At 42.3% G+C, this 25,244-nt stretch overlaps 1 protein-coding gene across 7 annotated transcripts in view; it reads right to left on the bottom strand.

Annotated features, from left to right (window-relative positions):
• Window positions 1-328: 328 nt before the first annotated feature.
• LOC117736828 (ultraviolet-B receptor UVR8-like) overlaps window positions 329-25,244 on the bottom strand; it is a 276,608-nt gene continuing 251,692 nt past the window's right edge. For 3 of the 7 annotated variants that reach the window (XM_034542417.1, XM_034542420.1, XM_034542422.1), the window contains 9 exons: window positions 18,453-18,490; window positions 13,982-14,029; window positions 13,418-13,538; window positions 10,049-10,161; window positions 9,594-9,632; window positions 9,468-9,516; window positions 4,742-4,854; window positions 1,873-2,298; window positions 359-1,398 (listed from right to left, as the gene is read on the bottom strand). In XM_034542417.1, coding sequence (XP_034398308.1) covers window positions 1,039-1,398; window positions 1,873-2,298; window positions 4,742-4,854; window positions 9,468-9,516; window positions 9,594-9,632; window positions 10,049-10,161; window positions 13,418-13,538; window positions 13,982-14,029; window positions 18,453-18,490 — 1,307 coding nt within the window. In that variant the 3' untranslated portion in view covers window positions 359-1,038. Of the gene's footprint in view, window positions 1,399-1,872; window positions 2,299-4,741; window positions 4,855-9,467; window positions 9,517-9,593; window positions 9,633-10,048; window positions 10,162-13,417; window positions 13,539-13,981; window positions 14,030-18,452; window positions 18,491-25,244 lie in introns of all 7 variants that reach the window. The other 4 variants (XM_034542423.1, XM_034542418.1, XM_034542419.1 and 1 more) reach the window with 4 other exon arrangements.

Genomic DNA, 25,244 nt, shown 5'->3' with positions numbered 1-25,244 from the left:
GTTCAAAATGTCAACACTAAATCATTTTCGACATTTGTGTAAATTGTCATAATTAGCATTAGAATTCTTGATTTACGGCCCAAACTGTTTTTTTGTGAGGTCACAGTGACCTTTGACCACCAAATGCTTATCATTTTATCTTTGAGTCCAAGTGGACGTTGTTTGACAAAATTCAAGAAAATCCTTACTGGCGTTCCAGAGATATCCCGTTCACGTATTGCGACAAACCAGTTTGCAAAGCTACAGTGGAAGACTAATGAAGGACCTCTCTCTAGGAAACAGAGCAATGACACAGAGAAAAACAGACTCAAAGGAAATTCTGTTTCTTGAAATAATCATACTTTATTTTAACCTCATCATGTGGTATCTCGACAACAACTCAATTTCCTCACACTCAAAAGAGCCGTATTAGGAGTGCACTCATACGGCAGAGGACGCCATGAAAGCACTCCAGTGTCTTACAAGAGGCCACGATCTGAGGGGGCGTTTGTCTTTAATATACAACATATCGTAAGTATTAAAAATGAATGTGGCTCAAAAGTACTGGGGGAAAAAACCTCACCCTTCTCAAGTTCTGTTGAAATGTACTGATTCAAGGACTTTGCAGCTCCTACAAACATCTTTGACTGTAAGACCAACGTCTAATGCTTTCCGATGAGGTCGAGGTGGATGAGAGTCGTTGACTGAGATGGTTCATAAGAGGAGTATATTTGCCAAATCACAGTGTGGGATGAAGCTGAATTGAAGTCTGCTTTCTAGAGCTCTGACAGAGCGAAACAGGCTGTTTGTCAGTTACCTTGAAGCCAAACGTATTTCGCTTTGTGTGTGGTCTACAGAAAAGCATCATCAAGCAGATCACGATAATAATAATCGAGTGCACACTTCTCTCACTGTATCAAGTCATTTCTGGAGATTATTGCGTAAAAATGCTTTCGATGCTGATGATATTATGAACGAGATGTGTATTATCTGCAACATGTACAAACATTTAAACATCAGATGAACTCTACTAGTGCACAGAACTGGATCTGTGAATTCTTATGGATTCTTCTGAGGAGTACTAGAAGAAGAAACCACTCGTCTGTGTGTAGGGTAGTACTGAAATAGTTCAGAAGAGGATGGTGTTGGAGGAAGAGACGTTCCGACACGTGGTCCCGGGGGGAAGGAAGGGGATGACATTTGAGCTTGTTGTCCAGGGCTCAGATGGAGAGAAGAATTGTAAATCGGTGATTTGAGGTCAATGAGTTGTCTAATTTTTGAATGGGGACAAGAGGCTACGCTTTGATCCGGAGGACCAGTACAGCTCCCAGGAGGTCTGGGTTTTGGTCTGGGCATGGGACCAAAGTTGGGGTCACTTTCACATTTTGGGACCAATTCAATCAGATGTGTAGATCTCTCCTGAGGAGACAAAGACAACACAAATTAAGAAAATAATGCGACAGACTACTTTTTCCTGATAATTTGCTTTTGTTTTGCTGAGGAAATTACCTTATGCTTTACTTTAATACCAAACTTCCACATCCAGGAAGAAAATATATATGACCTCATGTTCAGAATATATCAGTGTTCATTTGGAAGACAAATCCATTTTCTTCATTTGATCAGTCTCTATAGAGAATATGAGGTCTTTTAACTTGCTTACTTCTTACTTTATTTGTAAATAACTGTTCTTACAGCAGTCCATTACTAAAGTCACACTTAATGTATACTTTCTTATTTAATCCAAGCTAAAATGAATCAATACTGCCTCAAGAAAAAAACTATCTAATAAAAGCACAAATATTTTTTTTAATTTTTACTTATTGAGACAAAAGAGATATAGAAAAAGAAAGATTTATATTTCTTCTTTAAGATGAGCACATTGACTCTCACCTTCCAAGCTTCGTCTAGAGCTCTGCTGTGAACTTGTTGTCCTGTCATTAGCCGGGGCAAGGTGGTGGCAGTGGGCCTGCTCGGCTCTGACCTGGGTAAAAGATGCAAAGTGGTGAATACTATGTCTCTGCTTCCTCTGCTTCTCCATGGTTCTTTCCTCAGCTCCCATTGTCTAGCTGTCCTCCATCTCTCCCTCTCATCCCCGTGGTCAGATTTGACTGATGAGTGGTCATTTCCTCTCTCGTCCATCCCTGTTGAAGACCTGGATACGGCAAATTCTGAGTCGTGTAACGCTTCATCTCCCCCAACTTGGTGTGGTTTTTCTTCAAGTATTTCTTCTTCCTCTGCACTCTCACTTTCTTCCTCTTTCTTCTGGTCCTTGGAGCCCTCTCTTCTCTCCAGTCTGCGAAGCAAGTGCCTGGAGTCCTGTCAGGACGATACACAATATCTATAAAGGATGTTCCTAATATGACACATGTACACTCAAAGTAAATTGATAGGAAAAAAGACAACATTTCAAAGTAGGCATTTAGCCATGTTTTGTTTAACTCTTAAAGATCCTTTGCTTGCGTCACCAATACCGCTAAACTGAAATTGATGGAAATTGATGCAACATTCATGCTGACTATGACTTAAGCATTGTGAGCAGATGGTGTGACTTACTTGTTTTTGGGCAGTAATGTATGCATTTCTGTAGAGTTAAATGAAATGAAAAAGTTGGCTTGTTTGCTGTCTTACCAGAGTGGAGACTGATTCCTTACTTTGGAGAGACTGGTCCTGTGGCTTGACTGTGACTCTGTGTTTAAGGGACTTCTAGTTGTTGCTGGTCAGTAAATCATTACATCTCTGTCCGATCAGTAAATCCCCCCAATGGATGTGTATAAAAGACTATTTGTTAAACTACTGTATATAGTCTCCTCTTCAACTTTACCGGAGATGTGACATATCAGCGTTTGAAGGGATCATTGGCAGAGCAATGCTGAGAAACAAAATATAACAAGTAATGTAACTATTTACTTTTGCACTTGAGTAATGAGTAAAGTAATGTAAATACTTTTCCAGGAGTGATATTTGTTGAGTAGTTGGTTAAAACTTTCAAGTAACTTGCCCAACACTGGACTTACTGTATCCATTGTCTGAAATAAGGATTCAATATATCCAGCCCAGTCTCCAGTGGTACAATAGTAAGAATGCATGCACGCATGCATATTCACGTGCATGTCTGCATGTCCATGTGTTGAAGTGAGAGAAAAACCCTTGTATGGTTGCCTTCGTCAGTGCACAGTGTAATTCTAATTGACTTTATTAGGGGGCTTAAATCTAATACCAGCGCTGTGTGCTGCAGGCTCTGTTAGTGTGTTTGTGTGTGAGTGTGTGTGTGTGTGTGTGTGTGTGCACACCTCTGTTTGATGTTTACGACTCACCAGCTATCTCATAGAATGTTTTCTATGTAACAGACATGAGTGTATAGACTAACACGGTAATCAAACTACATTCCCTCCTCTGCTTCAGCCTGGGTCCCAGTCAATAGGCAAAAGCCACATTTAGAGGTTCAAGTCCAATGAAGCGGCAGCACTGTAGCAGCAGATGTAATCATGCAGACTTAAGGCAAGAGAAAAGCTGCATGAGACTGCACCGCAACATTTGACCCCATTTAAAAACTTGATACCAATTAGAGAGTTCTGGGAGTTAATAATTTAGGAGACCTCGCTCACTGAATACACACAAATAATTTTACAGACATGCACACATGTATGCATGAATGTGCATTGACACAATCTCACGCATTAACCTATGAAAATATAACGCACGTACGCACACACGCGCACACACACACACACCCACCCACCGACCCATACACACACACACACGCACATAAATATTCCACCATGCTCTGGAAACAGACTTCTTAATGAAGCCTTCCCCAAGTGAAAGTAGAGCAGAAATACATACTGGCCCATTTCTGCCTTCAGTTCACCCCCCTCTCCTCGCTCTATTCCTCTCCCTCACCTTTTCCACATCATTTGTTTTATTCATGTTTTGTTGTCTTACTCTCTTGTGTCAATGAGTTAAATCACAACCCTAATTTATGGCTGCGGGCAAAGACACTTCTACAAACAAGCTGGCTGATGAGAGGCGATGACTGAAAACATATGCGCCGAGCGTGTGTAAATCTTAAAATGTCTGTATTTTTATCTATGGTTATTTACATAAGAAATGACAACATGTGTAAAAGAATGGCTCAGATACAAAATTAAAAAGGCTGTGCACTGGAGGAGAGGAAAAGTGAGAGAAAGACAGAGGGGGGAGAGAACGAGAGAGTAAATCCAGTGACACTGAGTGGGGAGCACTCAGGTGTGGTGAGAGGATTATACAAAAACCCTGAGTATGAATGACAGTAAACACCTGAATGACAGAGACGGGGAGGGGCGGAGGCTTGTGTGTGTGTGTGTGTGTGTGTGTGTGTGTGTGTTGCTCTGGGTGACAGTTTAGTGGTCCTCACTGCTATTCAGAGAGGTGAGTGAATATCGCCACTCAATGCTTTGAGGGCTATGCTGTTTACTCAAGTGCAACTTGTTATATTGTATCATTCACTACTGATATGTTTGATTTATGGTACATCGTGTATAAAGAAGCTGCACCAATGAATAACAAAGAATTTGAGAAGCGAACAATGTATACGTGGGAATGAGGATGTCAACAAGGCATGCAGGGAGTGTGGAAGGGGAAGATATCAATCAGGAGCGATCCACTGCAAGAGTTAGGGAGCTGTTTAGTTAGCACGCGAGTTACATACTGAGCTATACAGCATGCATGTAAGTCAATAAAAGTGCTATAGAGCAAGAAAGAGGAGGTATGTTTATCTTACTTGCACTGTGTTTTCTTTCCCTGTGTGCTCCATCAGGAAGGGATCGCTGACAAGGTCTCTGAAGCCAGCTTCAGTTTCTGAGTGAACACATTCTCTGTTCTTCTCTCTGCTCTCTGCAACACAAACACACCAATCAGCGCCTCCAATCAACATTTTGATGGTCTTTTTTTTCTTCTTTCATCCAATATTTTGCTCATGGTTCTTTATTTCATGACTTTTCAGTCGCCATGTCACTGTTGTCTTTTAGAGAGCGTGTGCGTCAATTTCTATTCCCATAAGCTGAAGGCTTTTCAAACTATCTTCTGATTGTTCTTCACTTGCATGGTTAAGTTGGATAAAAAGCCATTAAAAGGATTGCCAACAGAAGCCCCCCTCATGAGGAATGCTTTTTTTAACCTTTGGCTCCAGGTTAAATTCAGAAGAGAGAAATGCATGTTGATTCCTAGATCTGCTCGTAGTGAAATCCTTCACCTCTAGAGCTATATCATTGTACAACGTTGACTCTACATGAAGCGTGACCCCGTTTCCCCCACGGCGACCCCCTCCTTCCCTTTACAGCCTTGGAAGATAGAGGAGCACAGGGGAAAGGCATGCCAAGGCAGTAGACACTTTTAAGCAAAGATTAAAGGTTTTTCTTTTTAATCAGTCATTTGGCAGCAATGTTAGCATTTCACCCTAGTGCAGCTAAGGATCAATTTTTAATGCTGCTGTGCAGAGAGCAGACAGGGTGATTGGCAAGAGAGAAGCTATTTACAAAGGATCTATTTACAAATTTTCCATAGAAATATGCAGAGGGCACAATTGACATCTCTTACAGAATTTTAAATAAGCTCTTTTCCTCTCTCTTTCGTCATGAGGCACGACCTCTGTGAGCCCCTGATGATCACTGCGCTCTGTGTGTGCATGAGTGCATGTGTGTGTGTGTGTTCACTCTCATGTGTCTCACATGTAAGAATAATAAAGGCATCTACACCTCTCCCTTGTGTTGCATTGTGTTACATTTCTCCGTGTTGTGCTGCCACAGGCGGGGTAACTAGGTCAATCAACCCTGGTGTAAACACATCACAAGAATCCACCAACAACATGCTAATGACAATGACTCTTTTAAAAATGTATATCTCTACTTTACCCACTACTTGATGCCACCATAAAGATACATTATAATGTTTTTTTGTGTAGGACAAACCATCAAATCCATTTACAGTAAATCTCAGTGCATTGAATGGTGTGATGTTTAAGATGTGTGCGAAACAGACGAGACACAACTGAGATCTTGAGACCCACACAAGTTTATGTTTGGGCAGACCTGGCACTTCAATCTCCCCATGCATCAGTCTTCATATCCATCCATGAATCAAAACATTTATCCATCCATCAATTATCCAGTCCTCCATTCATCCGTTATCCAACCGTCCATTCATTCATGCAGTCAACCAGCTTTCCAGCCGACCAACCCACACAGCATTGATCCAATGATTGACCCTGCACTGGGTGGATCAATATTCTCTTAAATGGCCTCATTGTAAGCGCTTAGGCACAATGGCCAGGCATTGTTTGTGCAGTTCATTTCCAAGGTAGCAAGGCTGTGCAGGGCTCTAACCTGAGTCAACTCTCTTTTCTCCTCCACTTATGTGGTGGCAGCAAAGAGAAAAGAGGAGGCGCTGAATAAGGCATTGAGCAGAGAGCATCCTGTGCACATGCAACAAAAGGAGCAGTGGTCTATGCAAAACGAGTTGTAATGACTCACAACTGCTTCAGTTAAAGATGCCTGTGGATACAGCAGTTTTACAGACAGATAACTGTACTGTTACATAGGCGAGTAGACACATGAAAGTAACAGCATTTATAGATAAGAGAAGTAATGTGTGATGGTGCAGATCAATACAATCAGGGTAAAGTTAAACTGAACCATGTCACAGCAGACACACACTCCATGTCCACTTCCACCTCAAATAACTGTAATATTACTCTTAGTAATGTAGTATTTCATGGATAGAATTATTGTAGATGACTGCAGTAAAGGAATTACTTAAAGGCAGAATGGCGGTTTGTAAACACAACATTCCAAGTTGGCTCCTCCTCCCTGGCTCAACGACACCAGCTACACACCCCTGACCGTCTTCAGGGTTAGGGTGCTCACCAGCTGGAGAAAGCCAACATAAGATTCACTCTGGCATATTTCACACACTGGCGCGGCTGTTTCTCTAGTGAGAACAGGTCATCCATTAACTGCAAGGTTGGCGGTTCAATACCTCGCTCCAACTATCCGCATGTCAAAGTGTCCTTGAGCAAGACACTCTACTCCACGTTCCTCGCATTACACGCCCCAATGCTTCCAAAAAAAGCTTAAGATGCTTAAATGCAGATTCATATAGAGCATGTACCTGTATGATGATTGTAAACTTTCTTGGGGGTGTAATAGCTGATGATTGAGAGTGATCTTTTAAATATAAATCTATATATTGTTTTAGGAATATCCTACTCATACTGCCTTTAAACAATAAGGAGCTGAAGGAGCAGTAGTATTCAGTAGACTCATGTTCAGTATCTCACTGTGCAACCTATTGTGGCTTGGTGTGCATACAGAAACCCTGTTAGAGCTGGGGCCAGGTCTTGGCATTAAATGACTGGGACTCTGACAAGTCTCGGAGTTCTGTCACTGAGGTTCACAGGTCTTGTTAGCCAAGGTGTCGGCAGGGGTGGAAATTACTGTGTGTGAGTGTATCTGTGTGTGTGTGTGTGTGTGTGTGTGTGTGTGTGTGTGTGTATTTGTGTGTGAGGTGAACATTAGACAGCACTCCTACCTCCACCTCCTCACCTGACATCAGCAATAAAACTAAACAGACCAAGGTGTTATGCTGTGTGTGTGTGTGTGTGCGTGTGTGTGTGGGGGGTGGGGGGTGCACACGGGAGAAAAGGGGGCATGTGTGCTGCAGGGTGGTTGCTGCTGTCACCAATTTGCCGGGGCCTCCAGACGGGAGTAGGAGCAAGGTGACGGAGCTGTGGCTTGATAAACACAGAAGCCCTGCTTCGATTTCCCATCCAGTCCACTTTGGAAACACATGGCTCTTCCTGGGTGCTCTTGGCCCAGGGAAGAAGAAGGAGGAGGATGGGGGCAAAAAGGGGAGGGAGGGAGAATGGGAGGAGGGGAGAAGGGGAGGAACATGGAGAACCACAACAGGGACATAGTGATGGCTGTGCTCTGAGGAAGAATAGCAGCCAGGAGGAAGGCTGAGAGAGTGATAGGAGGAGGCTAGAAAGAGGTGACAGGCCCGGTGGGATCCCATGTATTGACTTCCACCGAGATGACAGACCACCCGTGCTTCCAAAGACTAACAAAACAGGGAGAGAAAAAGAAAGATTAAGATAGGAGAGGAAAAATTAAAGAGAAAGGGAAGTTAGAATTGTGAGTGATGCTCTGAACAACATACACTCTCCAAAATATTCTTTTAAAGGTGAAAACACAACACACACGTGACACTCCCCGTCTTTCATTATCCCATTCCCTCCATTTCTTTCTCTTTTGGTTTGAAACCACTATCTGTGTTCCGCCTTTCAACTGACATCAGAAGTTTAAAGACCAGCTCCAGTTGGAAGAGGGAGGTGAGGCACCAAACTCCCCTCTGCCCCCCTAGAGAGTTAAGGAGATCACCCCCCCAAACCCCACCCTGCCACTTCTCTCCTCCATGCCTTAATACCAACATAAGAGGACAAGTGTGGGCTTTAAGCACCAGTGATCAAACAGGAGCGGCTGCTGGTTGCGCTCGGCTCAGGACGGTTGGCCTAATAGGATTGGAAGCCCCCAGGTGAGCCAAAGGACACCTCCAATCAGCATGATTAGCCAGAGGCTGAGCAGCCTTTCTAGCAACAGCATTGAGTGATGTACAGTGCTAAAAGGATCACATAGGTTGTGGAGAAGGCAAGCAAGTCATGGAGTGCAATGCCATGGTTGACGGTGCATACCAATGTTTTGTGTGGGATTGATGGAGTTTAAAATTGCAGAATTTAAATGTGTCAGAAATTGGTAATCATTATTAAGTTCACAGAAGCGTGTGATGTGTGGAGCTGTGGAATAATCATGTCCTCTTGACTACTTATAAAAAAAAGAATATGTTGTGTACATGTATGCACACAGCTTGGATGCAAGACTATAGATGCATAAGTACATATAAATGTGTGAGGATCTGCATGCCCTCACCATCCACGAGTTCACTCACACTTACATGCACGGACAGACACACACATACATTACATGTCCCGATAAACACCCACCAACGCACGCACGCATGCACACACACACACACACACACACACACACACACACACACACACACACACACACACACACACACACACACACACACATCCAAAAAACAATTACCAGAGACTGAGCTCATCACTGACTAAGCAAAAGTCATCCAGCGTGTAAAACACACAATATAATTAGCGCACATCAAGCTGCTGTGTCCTACTGTGCATTAATGATGCTTCCCTCTGAAGTGAATGATGGTTTGATGAGTGACAAAGTGAGTGAGGAGGGGCTTTGAGGAGGAGCAAGACTTCATTTGGAGAAGGGGAAGAGAAGCAAGTGTGGAGGGAAAAGGGCAGAGTAACAAGATGCAAAAACTGAATTTGACTGGTTTAAGTTCGCTGACGCACACTCGTTGCCCAGGAACAATTAACCAGTGAAATATGAACATTTCGGGCTAGATGACAGATTACTTACTTGTGGTGAGGGCCATCATGTGCAAGGTACCACAGGCTACATCACACACCTGCATAAAATGAAAATGTAATTTAGCCATTCAGGCAGTGCAGGATTTCAAAATGCACATGAGGTATTAACTCTCACCTGCAACAGGATTTTAGGATTTCGCTGAATTGAATGGGACTGTAATAAGAAGACTTTGGTTTGTTTCGTTCTACAAAAGGAAGTTAACGTTGTATAATATGCAGTGTTTTCCAGGTAGTCTGAAAATGTTTTAAGTTTCATGAGATTTATATTTATCATATAGAATATTGCACTTGTGGCTACATCCCAATCTGTTAGATTTTCATCATCTGTGAAATTCTGTTGTGACATCATTGATTGGGGTGTGTGCAGGACTGTGTTCAGCTGCATACTTTTAACTTTAAACCCACTGAAAGCAGGGCAGACTCCGCTTTAAGCCATATATGATTCAGTGTGAACCCTTGAAGAATTTATGCATATTCAGCTGAAATATACTCAGAAAATCCTGAGGCTTTCATCAACTTCAGACTTGAGAAGTCTGAAAACATAAGTTGTCCAGTCTTTATCATACACACTTTTCTGCTTGCAAGTGAAACCGGCTGTGGGGTCCAGATCTTTTTTAGGCCTGGATGATCAATGACCCGGGACACGCAGGGGATCCGACCCCAGAGAAGGAGCTCTCCGCCTGCTAGAGATTGAAGAAAAGGGCGATATGTTCAGACAAATACATATAATCTCATCTCGTCACAGGTGTTAAACACGCCATCTATAAGGATGTGTTGGTATGCTCTTTGCAGGTTTCTGACCCTCTCCAATGTATTGCCAGATTATGGTTGTAGGTCCCTGGGAAACAGCACACACATGTTGTTGTCAAACTGGAACAGCACAACTGTGCAGGAAGTGGTGCTCCACATTGTGGGCCACAAGGACACCAGGACCCAGTCTTTCACAGATGAACTCTATCCTGAGTTTTACAAATCCGATGTTCTCCCAAAATTAGAAACATTTAAATGGAATGCAGATGTGAAAGCTGTCAGTTTGGTTTAGTTTAGAGCAGGACGGAGTTGATGTACAGCACTGCCTTGAGACAGTAACCCAACCCACATCACATAGCCACACCCACTCACCTGGCTCCTTGAATTGCTGAGCAGAGGGACCACAATCTCAGTTGACACTTAAACACACACACACACACACACACACACACACACACACACACACACACACACGCACACACACACACACACACACACACACACACACAGACACACACATACACACTGTATGTACTCTCATACAGCAAACACTCAAGCATCCACTCACTCATGCTACCTCAGTCTGCCTATTTAAACCTGCCACTAATAAATTTATATTTACTGCCTGCATTGAGGACTTTTAAATTATAGCTTACAATAAACCTGGCACACACATCTCAAAAGCTCTTTCAGGGGATGTTAAAGCAATATAGTAAGCAATTTTCCAAAGTGGATTACAAATTTCACATCCAGGTTTTATTGCACATTACGATAACTTAACCACATCTAAATGTTCCGCATAAATGGGAAATATGTGCTGCTTAATATGCTATTTTTCATTTTTTAAGAAGCGCTTTGCAAACCCTGCCAAGCGAGGGAGCATGCTGGTTTGTATGGTGGGGGAGTCAATAATCTTTATGAGGTGGATTTTAATTACAAGGAGATAACTGAGTATCCTCCTCACGGCAAGCCTCCATCAATCTCTATTCTGCATCAAGCCATGGCATGCATACACACACACATACACATGCACACACTCACACCCTGATAACCTTTCAGACATGATTGATCAATCAATCAGGAATGTCTTATATTCATCTCGGCAACTCAAACCTTCTAAAAACATATGAGGCAGGCTTTGCTAGATGGTGTTGTATCAAAAACCCAAATATGCAGGGTAACACTACTAACATGCGCATGTACATACACACAGACGGACACACACATATACAGACACAGACGCTGGCAGGGTAATCCAGCTGAAAAAGGTTAAAGCTGATGTTTTCCAAAGGAACGACGGTCTGTGAAAGGTCAGATCAATCATGTGCTAAGCATGCCTTGTATGCAATCCATAAAGAGCTTGTTTTAAATAATAACTTTTTATAGATCACCTAAAGACATAACTGTAACACTGGAAGGTAGGGCGTCTTTTTTCAAATAGTCTTCATTGTGCCAAGAATTCAAATGGGTCCAAACGTAATATGTTGACTGCAATACATTTAATGAACCAGTGGCATTTCCAGCAAAACCACGTGCAGAGCCAGCAGGCGTCTCTGTTCAACAATAAGCAATTCTTTTAAGGGAATATTGCAGTACAGCTGCAGTAGGCTGTAAATGTGCCCTGGTCTTTAAACAAGTACAATGTCTTTTTCGCTTTAAGTGGCTGATGTTACATTTGTAGTGTAACCACTTTAATTCCAGCTGTCTGGCAGAAGGCAAGCAGCAATTGAAGGAGAAGTAGCTGCCTGGCACTTTGTAATGGTGTAAATGCATTAGAACAAGTTTTGCGGCAGCTCAATGACTCTCTATGGAGCCGAGGGAAGATGAAGCAGATTGCTGAATTCATACAAGTTAAGAGGATATGGAGAAAGAAAGCTATAAAATAAAGGGACAATCTGAGCTTACCTGTTTTTAAATTTAGTCAGCAAAGAGGGCTCTGGGTTTGGCTTTTTAGGAATTACAGAAAAGAAAGCCAAGCTCGGGAAAAGCTGATGTACAGAGATGGTTTGCCTCCTTATCTCTCCGTCTTATTAATAACAAAGTAGCTACAGGGATAGTCTTAGTGGGTTAGTGTAGGGGATCGCTGGTTGAACAACAAATCAATTCATTATGTACATCATCTATCACATAACACTAAAACCTGCTTCGTTTAAGAGATATTGAGAGCTAATGAGGTTGAATTTGTGCTCCGAGTGATGTCATTTGAGGACACTGAATCCTTGTAGTGTTAATTAAAACTCAATGTAATGATGTAGATGAAAAATTAGCATGGCTGAAAGCCATAGTGAGGGATACTGCTGGGAAAATAAGGATTTCAAGTGAGTAAGTTTATTATATTATGTCAAGATACAACTTCTAAGGATGTTTTAAAAAGATCACAATGAGCGATATCTGCAGTGACAATTAGCCGTTTGGAGGTTTGAGTTAAGCTGTGTTATTAAAAGTACAAGGAGGTTTTCACTGGTTATAAAACAGTCTTAACTTAATGCTGATACCTCTATATGACCTACATAACTTAACGAGAATATCAGTGAGAAGATTGGCTATTTCTATGTATTTTTAAAGCCTGTCACCGATTCTCTGTGAAATTAGACAATTTGGCAGTGAGTTGTGCTTTAGCCAGTTTAATAAGAAGCAGGAAGAAATCTTTTTTTAAATGTGTTATATTTGTGGTTGTGGCTGGTATGGGGCAGTATCAGCAAAAGGGACAAACAGGGACAGTGAAAGAGCATTGATGAGTCATCCTTTGTGGGCAATTCAACATATCGAGACAATTTGTAATTAATTGTAATGTGAGTTGACTGTAGCTAACCTCAACTGCATTTGTCGAGCAGAGCAAAGCTTTCTGTGATTATGAACATGATGAACAAAAATGCACCTGACAATCAGCACCAGCTTGTATTGCTATGCATTCTACAAAAAAAAAAAGTGGCATAAAAATATATTAAAAGGAAGTCCTCCTTGTAATTTCTTCCAAAAGAAATGCAAACTAGCTGGATCAACTTTTAAGGTAGTGGTGCTAGTGCGAAATACAGTCTTCCTTCTGCGAAGACAGTAACACCACCTTTGTCCAAAAGGGCCACCAAACTCAACACAAAGGGAAAGTTCCTTGCTTTAATTGTACTTAACACTTTAAGTCTAAGGGAAACATGAAAACTACTATCACAGCAGGTTGGATGCTTGGCTCACCTGTGACGGCTGCACTGTAGCTGTCTCCTGCTTGTATCTGTGTGACCTCGGCTAGCTGAGAATAGTTAAGAAGACAAGGAGTGGAGATATGAATCCTGTCGTCCCCGAGGCCGAGCTGTCCCTGAAAGCCAAACAACAAAATCCTGTCAGTCACAGAATTAAATAAAAGTGTAATCACAATGATTTCATTACTCATAGATAGAATAAAGACACATGCCTGAGTGATATTTCAATTTTGGGCAAAGAACAATTTTCCCATTTTGCATAGCACGAGCAAGTGACTGAGGTATATAATCTCCTTCTAATTCACGTTTCCATCACAGTCCTGAACATAAACATTTAAATGTGTCAAAGACAACATGTATCATAGAGTATCGTAATTTAAGTGCATCTGTGTAAAGCGCTGTTATAATATCTGCAGTGTAAGGATGTATATGATATGGGAAACTTGCAGTTCATCTTGGCTCATATTGCTGCCACTGATGAGGAAATACTGTTTAAAAAAGGCACACTGCATATGTCTTTCACCGGCCAAAAATCCTCTGTGTTTCATGTTTAATTTACCATCATGTGCAACTGCCTGGCAATGCAATGCCTCATCGGTGAGTTGGTCTGTGTAAAAATCAGATTCAAACACAGATTTAATAACCATAGCGTCTCGGACAGTACAATAGAATGCGTTGTCCTCAATTTACATCTCTTTCTTTGTGTTTCAAATGGTAAGGCTGCTCAATTTGACTTCTCTCAGCTGTCCTGCTCTTCTCTTTGCTGCTCGCTCCTGCAGAGATAAAGGGCTTTCTGCACCGTGCTCATGTGCACACCGGCATGCCCTGGCATATGTTTGAAAGTGAGCACAATATGTGTGGGTTTATATTTGAGTGTGTGTGTGTGCCATTCAGTAATCTGGGTCTTTAATTGCTTATTTGTATGTGCGCTACTGTGCGGATTTGTAGATGCGTGGCAGCATATGTTCCTGCTGTGAGCGTGTGTGTCTATGTATTTATAGTTGTGAGTGTATGTGCTCCCATCAATGTGTGTGTGCGGGTGATTTTACTTGCAGTTAGGTACAGTAAGTGAGCAGATGTGTCCATACCTTTGTGCACCTGAGTTTGTGCGTCTGCATGTGTTTGTACTTGTAAGTGTGTATTGTTGTGTGTGTCTGAGTGAATGAGCACTGTCAGGTGCTGCTCCATGCTGTGCCAGCTGCATCTGGAGCCATCTGTGTTGGTGCTCAGTGGGAGGGGAGCGGATGACTTTAATGTACTTGAACCCCAGACAGACCTTTCCCAGACATTCGTCAGTATGAAACCAAGACAACTGGGCCCAGTCAAGCTGAACAGACTGATCTGGGTGGTGAGCAGGAGACAGACGCTTTGGTTACACTGTAACCCCCGGTCAGACTCACAAGGGAGCCTCCGGCAGTCAGATATACACAAACACTAGAATCTGTTTGTTTCAATGATAGAAGAATAGGGTTTAATATCAGAGGACACTCTCACCTTTGTTTAGCTGTCAAAGTGCTGCTGCCTATTTTCTACCATGTAATCCAGGCTTACTTTATTTCTACAATGTAATCCAGGCTTACTTTATTTCATGTGTCTGGATTTTATTTCTTTTTAAATGTCGCTAATGTTTTCACTATTTGGTTCTAATGTCTAACTTCAGTGGAAGTTGCTTTTCAAAACAATATAAATATATTTTACTTATATAACAATATAATGGACATACTAAATATTCCTATGGTGTTTACATTTAGAAATGGCATATTTCATTTTGATAAAGAAGGCATTATGAGTACGTTGGAACCTGAAATTTAGCCTTGAGCCTTGATTGTCAGGATTTCCTTGTGACTTCTCCCGATGTCACTCTCTTAGTCTCAATACACTATCACATAATAAATACAAATAAAAAGATTAACACCTAACCCACAAACCTAAGAACAGCACAATATATTAACACACAATCCTCCACCACAAAGAGAACACAGAGGCCTATAATGATCTTACAGCAACAATATGATTAGTGAAGCACAACATCAATTAATGCAGCAGTAGAATCAATAGGTGTCTCTCAGCATATATGTCCTGCAGTTAATTAATAAACAAAAAGGACATTAAGCAGCAGAGCATCAGACAGTGGCAACGACTGTCATCAGTCACAATGTGTGTACTGATGGCATCAGCAGGAAGGGAAAGGGAAAACATAGACAGATATAAATGTGAGCACGGCGAAATACCGAACGCACCCACGGGCAACAATGCTAACACTATGCATACATACATTTGCAAGAATGCCCATGCATAGACACATTCTTCATATACAAACACACTCATGTGCTTTACCCTTACACACATGCACAAACACATTTTATTTTACATTTCTTTTTCGTTTTCATCTTCTCTTCTTTCACACAGAGGCAGAACTGTAGTTCCAGGGTGTCAATAACACTCATTGTATTCTACTGTAGCAGCCCAGAACATATTAGCATCAATTTGGAACAGGCCCAGGGTTCGATGAGGCCTGAACTGTGTTGGAACCAAGCCCAGGGGTTTCCACCATCACAAGCTCCCTTATTATTTACCATGCCTGATGAGTCCCCCTCATCATTATATTACAGACAGGGTTGCAATCACCAGACTGACATAAACACATGTTACACATCGTCACTACCTATTTACCAACAACACATTTCACCTGAGTGTGAAAAGCAACGACATACGACAAAGAAAAGTGCTTGTGCTTTTCTTTCATGTGTAATCTGTTTTCATGTCAGGCATGCATGCTTTGTTGACTATTTGTTCATCAGGCACACACTGTACGTTTTGGTTAGTCACGCTCATTGTTAAGAGACCACTTTCCTGTCGTGCTGAATGTTTCCCCGATTACCAAATTACTTTTTCTAGAAGGAGTTTTGTTTTGTAGTTTCGGAATTCATTGGTAATGCATATACACTGTATTATGTAGCTCATTTCTGTACTATCGTCATCTGCTTTTGTGTGAGAGCATTTTCTTTCCTTGCTTTCTACCTAATTATTTAGGATGCTGAGAGCTTGCACTAGAAGTCGAGTCTATTGGATGTCATGTCAATTCAGCTCTCTGGCCACTGGCCAGTTAAAGTATCTAACTCAACTTTAGCAGACAGTTGACCCTCTTGTCACACAGCTGACATTAGGAATCGAGACATGACTTTTTTAACTGAGGATATATTTGTCTGGAATTGGGTTGATGGCATTAACTGGCTTAATGGTTAATTTAATAACCCATAATGGTAGTGATGACAATCTATATTTGAACATTTTATATTTTCGTTAATAATAAAAAAAGAGGGAAGTGATTGTTTACTCCACAAAAAGTCTGACATTTTGATTCTGTTCTCCTTCTACCTTTAACACTTATTTGCTACTCCTGTTATAATGTTACCATATTGATTCTGGCTGTGGCACGCTCTCTCTGACATCATTCAAATTCCTTCTCACCTCAATCATGTGATACAGCACAGGCCGTCCGTCTTTTATTCTCAATAGGAGGAAAACAACGAGATTTCTATCGGTAATACTATTACCAGCTGTAATAGGGTTAAAGCTGCCTGAGTTTACTTTGGTAAGGCCGCGGAAAACTTTATTAGGTTTAAGACCTTTTGCTTTTCTACTTTTTCTGCTGCTACTGATACATAAGAGCCTTTAAGCCCGAGAGAGAAAGCTATCAGCTTAGTATAAAAAAAGTTTATGATGGCCCCTCATCTCACTTCTTCGACAGTGACAAACAAAGTGTTATCTTTCAGGAGGTGGAACCTTTCTCATTTCTTTACGTGTTGACGGGAGTATAGTTTTGGTGTGGCACTGTGCGGCTGATTACAGGAAGAGTCTTAATCAGGTGGTGCAGTCTGCTCGGGGCCCCTGGGGCCGAGAGTGTGCTACATCCTGTCAGACTGCACAGAGAAACAATCAATCATCAGAACGGCTCCACGACAGAGGAGAGAGAGAGGGCAGGAAGATAGGAGAAATGGAGGAAGAGGAAAACGAGAGAACATGATGAGGGGAGAAAGAGAACAAGACAGTGCCCTTGCAGAGACTAATATAGAGTTATATAGATGCAAGAACGCCTATGAAAATCCAATGAGTCTAGTTAGACCAGAAGCCACCCTGTAAGAGTGTGGAGTGGAAGCCAAGGCCACGTCAAAGCCCATAACAACTGATGTCTAACATTTTCATTGCTCCCCGGCTCTCTAACCTTCACCTACATGTTTGTTTCACTATCCTGGCAAAGCGTCATCCCCTCTGTCATGTCGTAAAAGTGATCACATTTTGGCCGTGGTTTCAAACGACCTCAGAGATAAACAGCAAAGCTGGGAGGAAAAAGAATCAGAGAGAGAGGAACAGAGGGATTGAGGTGGGCCTAGGTTTTACACTCTGTGGGCTCTGTCTGAGGGCTGTGTAATGATGCGCCCCTTTTAAGAACGTCTTAAATGAAAGGCCAGAACAATCCTCTGTGACAGGTGGGATTCTTTATCTAGCAGAGGGGGAGAGACAAAACAGGGCCAACGAATACACACACACACACACACACACACACACACACACACACACACACACACACACACACACATGCACACGCACGCACACACAGCCTCACATGCACATACTTGTGGCTATGTACATTGAAAGGGGCATGCACATAAACTACAGTAGAGGATTCACTGCTGTGACCATGTGAAGCAGTGGAGTTGAATGGCCAAACAGTAGCTCCCATAAAGGTGATATATAGAATTAAAAAAGATGTGCATTCTTGGGAAACTATGAAGGATATTAAGTGCTCGAAAGGTGAGCTCGGACACGGATCCCCTCCCCCCTGCCCCCCTAAAATCTATTAATCTCTACAGGAAGAAAAATTAAAAATCTCAAAATGTCTTAAAAATGGAAGCTGTGTGAGTGTGTATGTGAGAAACAGAGAAGAAGAACACCGGTGTGATATGTTTTATATTGTTCTAAGTATGCCTCTCCTGGCAAGGCTAAAGTGGAAAAAATGTTTGGCTCACCTCTTGGCCCATCCCCCAGGAGAAGACATTCCCACCATCTGAAAGAAAAGAAAGAGAAAGAGAAAGAGAGAGAGAGAAAAAGAGAGAGAGAGAACACAGTAAAACCAACATTCTGCAAACAATTCGAGAGAGGCAACAAATACAAGCCTGGGGTTAAAATAGAAAATAAAAAGTCAAAACAAAAGCGGAGGGAGAGAAGGGAAATGCGCAGCTGACAAAAGTGGCTCAAGCATCATACATCAAGCACTTGTTACCTCTCCCGGTGCCTGTGATTGCACATGACTGCAAACAAGTCAGTGATAAAAATCTGAAGAAAGATGAGACCGATCGGGCTGGCTTTAAAGATCATCAATCACGGCCCTGTAAGCTCAGATATTATTAGTTCAAGTAAAGCTGCACTCTTCCATTTTATGGACATCATAAAAGACTTTGGGGGGTGGAGGTGGAGTGGAGGAGATCCCCCAGTGTTTTAACTAGGACTGGGATGGATGTGTTTGGAAAAGCAAACCGGATGGATGGACAGCTCTAATGTAGGAGACCTAACTTAATCACTCACACAGCACCGGGCTCCCCAGGGGAAGGAATGTGGGATGGGAGTGTAAGGCCCTACTTACAATATGTTAGAGTAAGTAAAAGTGTACAGTGAAAAGAGCTGTGCGTGATTGTGTGTTGTTGTATATGTATGGAAGTGTGCATGGGTATGACATTTTAGATGTTTGTCAACAGGACACACTGTGACCTCTAACATGTATCAGCATCAAGACTATATCAAAAGTTCTGAGTATTACTTGTTTTGTATTTGCTTAAAGCGTGTGTATCCCATCTAATGCTGACACATTATGGGTACCATATTATCTGGTAAAGAACCATTATCTGCTCTTGAATGTTTTTTACATGCAACACTACAAAGACTTTGAAAATACGAAACATGTCTCGGAATATCTTCCATCACATTAATTGACGTAATCATTACTTTCTACTATAAAATGGTTGCCAATCCATACTAGTAATTCCTGAGCAGTGTCTATGTTTTATACTTATTTCACACAAGTTGTTTCTCTCTCTCTCTCTCTCTCTCTCTCTCTCTCTCTCTCTCTGCCAGTGAGGACATAAAGGCTAGTGTGAAGTCCATCACTGCCTGGTGAATAGCTGCCCTTTGTGCCTCAGAACTTAATTCACAGGCTGAGAGGACCCTGGCCCTGCCATAGGACCTCTGTGTGCTGCCTGATTTAAAAGTGCTTGCATGTCATCTGATGTCTGCCTAGAAGCCTTCTGTTATAGGTTAAATACTCAAGGTTTAATCAAGTTTTGAGGATACAAAAATCAGAGGGCTGACCAGTATGCAACCAGTATTGCAGTTTCCTGCAGTTAAAAACAATTCCGGTGCCAACCCTGGTCTCGCAGTCACGAAGGTCTCCACTGTTGTCAAGGAAACCTGACTGTTTTTTCATGGTTGCCATGACCTTATTCGATATATATAGACCCCCTCAGCCCTCCATACATTACCATTTAAAACATACCCAAAGCATTTCGGGTTACAGCCAGCTCGTGCCAACATTTAGCGGTCGTTCGATAAGATCTGTGTTCCCATTTAGAGCAATAATACTTTTCTTTTCTCATACTTTGGCCTTTGTGAAAACAGATTGTTGCAGAGGGCATCAATAACACACCGCCCTCTCTCCTTGTCGTTCTCTCTACTCTGTCAGAGACCTTTAGTGGGCTTGTTAGGCCTGACACTCGCACCGTAGTGAACAAAAGGACTGCACGGCTTAGGGCTGCCTTGGAATGTCAGCGGGTTCACATTTCACATGCAGATGCGTGACCCCTGAGCCCTTTAGTGGGAAGGTGCGCTTTAACCTCACAGAGAAGCAAGAGGAGGGGAGAGGGGGGTAAGGGGCACCTTCAGGGGAATCCGGAATGGGGGTAGGGGTAAAAAGTAGGACGGTCTAAGTTTGCACTGCTTGCATCTGCTTTTAAAATAATATACGTGTCTCTCACTGTCTATCTTTTCTCTGTCTTTTCCAAAATACTGCTGCACATAGTTAAACTCCGCTGATATACCTTATAGAATATTATAATTGTCGATATTCTGAAAACTTGTCAGAGCCGTCTCCTTTATGTGTGATCTGTGATGCGCCCCCTCTCTTCCCCCTTCTCCGAACACATGAAAGCATTAACTTTTAAAGTGCATACTTAAGATTTCTCCCCAAATGATTGAAAAAGCACAATGGGAGGGGTTATGTAAGGCAAAAGTACTGTGAGCTCCGCAAAAGAAACCATAGCTACTGTCATCTGCTCTCTGTAGGCCCAGGCAGGCACAGTTTCAACTCAAGGGCTTCACACTTCTATAACTTGTTCTCCTTCCCTCGCTGCTCTCCCTATCCTAACTCTCTCTATACCCGTTTGCCTCTGCCTCGATCCTTTGCTCTCGATAGTGGAAACTTCAAAGACAATAATATCGCCTGCAAAAGCATGAAACTTCAAGCACGTTTGTTTGTTTTGACCCGAGAGCCCCTTGCTACAACCCTCCACCTCCAACTTCCAAGTCCTGCAAAATAAATGAGAAAGAGAGACCAAATCCAGAGCTGCTGTTTTTCCTCTCATCCTCCCATGTGCTTTTGTAACTTTTGTAGAGAGAAGCGCTGGCATATAGCTCTGCATCTAATACAGTGACCTCACAAAGCTAATGACAGTACAATAAGTTTGTTGTTAGGCAGAGGAGTACAAACTTTTAAATACAGAAATATTCCACTAAGAAAATGAAAATAAAAAATCAATACCACACAAATGTGTGTGCACACACACACAATGAACACATGCCCCCATGTACGTATGCTTCCAAACTGACTCATCTAGCTTGGCCTCTGTAGGTGTCTTGGTTGTGGATTGGAGTTCTGATTTTTTTGGGAAGACAAAAAGAGTCTCATCTATCAGCAGGTTGCTGCTTCCAGCCATCTCAGGTCTGACATAACAGGGAAATAACCCTATAAAATATACAGCGCAGTAAAATAAAACTATAATACTTCTGAGTGAGAGTATTATTCGGGTCCAATGCTTGCATTTGTTATGTTGTCATCAAAACTCAGTCGCTATCACTTTTATGATTACTGTCAATTTTAGTGCTTATCTGAGTCAGAGATTCTATCTAGCAAAGAGATTCATCTTTATTCAAATCAGAGTTAATTGTTCATGTTGTCTACACAGAATGTCTGCATGTGTGATGGGTTGTTTGTGTGCTGTATTTAGCAGTTCTGCCCTATAATATTTGAGACATCTATAGCATCCACAGCAAGGCCAAGGGAGCAAGGGAGCAATCCATAGGCCTGCGTAGCCATGGCAACTAAACAAGGAATAGGCTAGATGTCAGGCAAGCATGGCTAAATTACCCATTAGAGAAAGCAGGAAGGGAGAGAGGGAATACTGGTCAGGGCACAAGAGGCTAATGGGCAGATAAGATGGCCAACATATAGACTACACAAACACGCAGAGACACACTCACACACATATAAATGCACACACACAGAAAACGATGGGAAAAACAGATAGGGGTTGTCACATAAAGGTGCCGGCACAAACACATACTGAAATGTGAAAATACAATTAAACGTCTACAAACTCTCACAAATAAACACATACAAACACGATACACATGTGTATCAACGTACTCAGAAACTATGTATGTGCGTTCACACACAAATGCAAAAACACATGTGCACACACACACACACACACACGTGCACACACACACACACATGTGCACACACACACACACACACACACACACACACACATGTGCACGCACAAACAAGCATACAAAGGGCACAAAGGGAAGACAAAATGGTTTTAATAAATACGCCCTCTTGGAAAGGCTGCTTGTGAATGTGAGGGAGACATATTTATAGGAATCCTCTTGTGAAATCCTCTCTGCTCAACCTCACATTTGAGCACGAGAGAGAGAAAGAGAGCGAGAGAGAGAGAGAGAGAGAGAGAGAGAGAGAGAGGGAGGGAGCGAGAGGGGTTCTGTTATTGCTTGTTCCTTCATCCTAATCTTTGATGCATGGCCTTCATGGCCTTGAGTCTATACTAATGAATAAAAGAAAAAAGAATGAATCAGTGTAAGTATCTAAACCATTGTGGGAGTGAAAAAGTAAAAGGGGATTGGCCTGGCGATTTGTTCCGGCTGTGCAGAGACAGACACGCACGCACAAAACTACACACACACCTTTAAATATAAAAACAAGCTAACACACACACTACACACACACACTAACACTCACGCAAAACTCAACCACATGCACTGACACAAAAACCCTCCACACACTGAGTCAGGCAGTCCTCCTGACTGTAATGCTGCACATTCATTTGCATGCGCCATAATTAGCGTCAGGCACACAGAGGCTGGTCCTGGGGGAGCTCTGTGATAACCGCTTCCCCTTCTATTAGGGCTCTCATTCCAAGAGTGTCAGACATTGCACATCTTCATTGTGGGGCCTGCAGCGCGTCGGCTCAGTGGAACCTCTGCTGCTGGAGCATGCAGGAACAACACGATGGGGACACGGGGCTGGAGAAAAAGGTGGAGGATGCTCGGAGGGTGGGCAGAGGGAGGAGAAGACAAAACGAGGACTGAAAGATGTAAAGAAAGAAAAGGGATGAGGTGATAAGTTTGGAAGACAAAGAGAAAGAGGGAAAGAGAGACAAAGAGAGGTAGTGCATGGCAAAAGCAGTTGCACATTGTGTAGCAGACAGACAGAGAGACAGGCTGGACAGAGGTAATGAATGCAGTTATTAAATTGTTTCAGCTGCAAAGAGGTCTATTCTTATGCCATTATAAAGGGAACAATTTATCCCCACTGATCGGCCCTGTCTCCTTTCTCCTCGCTCACTTTGATCTGCCAGCATATTGCCTTGATGTGTCCTATTCAATAGCGAATCTGGGGCAATTTTAATGCTTTTGTACCTCGCCACCGCTCCACTTCTGCCTCCCTGTTTAAAAATAGCTGTTAATTATAAGTGCAGTTTAAATGTCTCTAGTGACCCAGAATTGCAGGTTGGAGTGAGAAGAAGGGATAGAGCATCTCCAAGTTTAAAAAGAGGGAGACTCTTTCATTCCTTTTTTATCATGCTCTCTTCAATCCCCCCCCCCCCCCCCCCCCCCCCCCCTTGCCCCACACACACACACACACACACACATCTTTGTCTTCTCTACTCCCCTCCCCTTCAATTCAACTTCTCCATTCCTTTAGTGTTCTTCCACATTTCTTTTTCTCCATCTTTCGCTCTCTCTTTCTCCTCTGTGGCATCTCTTCAGCTCGGTGGGAGTGAGCAGGGCTGGAGGATAGGGGATTCAATTCTTTCTCTCCAACACACGAGAGAGCTGCAGCGAGACATTGGAGACCATGGCTGTGAAACCGCTTCAGTCTGCAGATTGTATGTGCGTCACACCACGTCTTTGTATCTATCTCCTCAACTTCCTCCTCTTATCCAGCTGCAGGAGTGGGATGTTGAAAGGAAAGGAATGTGAAGGTGCGCTAGGTAGCGCAGTACGAGGCAGAGGCGCAGAGTATACCTGTGGGGAAGAGAAGGGGCTGTGCAGGGACCTGAGGTGTGCACCTGGGGGGTGCAGTGTTATAAATAAAGCATTAGCCTCTTGAAGGGAACAGAGATGTGAGGTGCTGTCTCTGCAGCTCTCTTTTCCCCACTAACTCCTACTAACAGTTAACCCGCAGGCATGTACATGTACTTGTTTCATCGTTCGGGGGGGGGAGAACATGTAACAGTGCAAAAAATCAAACTGTGGGACTGTCTTTTGTAAAAATCTGGTTACTCCTTTTTACTTAAGAGAGGTCAGGGATACATTTCCATCACATCGAAAGTGGCTGACATGACTGACAGACTGATTCATCTCCTTATGGCAATTTGCAAAACTGTGTAAAATAAAGTTGGAGTGAGAAGTAAACTACTGACACCAAAATGGGGTGGTTGTTATTTGGTAGTAAATCACTACAAAAATCATAATGTCATATTCTTAATGTGGCCAACTTAAAGTAACCTCTAATACTGTACATGTTACTCCTGCAGTGAGGCCGCATCTCTTCTCCATTGCATAGTCGTGGTTTATGAATAAAAAGTAAATAGAAGTATAATTCAGAATAAAACATATTGAACATAAAACTTCCTCTGCACCCACCATTCTAATATTGCTATAAAAGGACATTAATGTTTCATATGAAAATTAGAAATGACACTTCAAAGATTAAAATTAGTGATGTCATGGTTCATGCGTAACACATTGAGCTTGACACTATGTTCCTTTCAGTAATGCCCCACAGTGGACTGTCCTTACACAGTGTTCTGTTTGTTGGTCTGTTTGGCTCCAACTCAGTAAAGGGCAGGATTCCTCACAGCAAATCAACCATCACGGGGTCAAGGTCAGTTTTGAGATAATTTTCCTGTTTAAAGTTACTTGTAAAATTAATTAATTAATTAAAGCTTGACAACATATTGTTCTGCTAGCCGACATGCTGGTTGCGAATAAATAGTTTTGTGGTTTTATTAATCAGACGATATGGAATCCGGACCTCTTTTACTGTATATCGTCTCACTTTATTGTTCAGCAACACGTGGGGAAAGAATATGAGAATATGGATATTGTGAAAATTGCTCGAAGCCAATTAACTATCTCTCCCACTCTTATCGCATGTTATTTTCTTCCCACTCTCAAGGTGCATGAGCCCCATCCTGTCACGAAGCATTTGAAATGCTACACTCTCAATTTTTGACGGAAAAAAGTGA

This window comes from Cyclopterus lumpus, chromosome 9, assembly GCF_009769545.1.
Source record: "Cyclopterus lumpus isolate fCycLum1 chromosome 9, fCycLum1.pri, whole genome shotgun sequence".
Classification (NCBI taxonomy): domain Eukaryota; kingdom Metazoa; phylum Chordata; class Actinopteri; order Perciformes; family Cyclopteridae; genus Cyclopterus; species Cyclopterus lumpus.
Note: the sequence above shows the minus strand (reverse complement) of the source record. Positions and strands in the feature narration are given on the sequence as shown.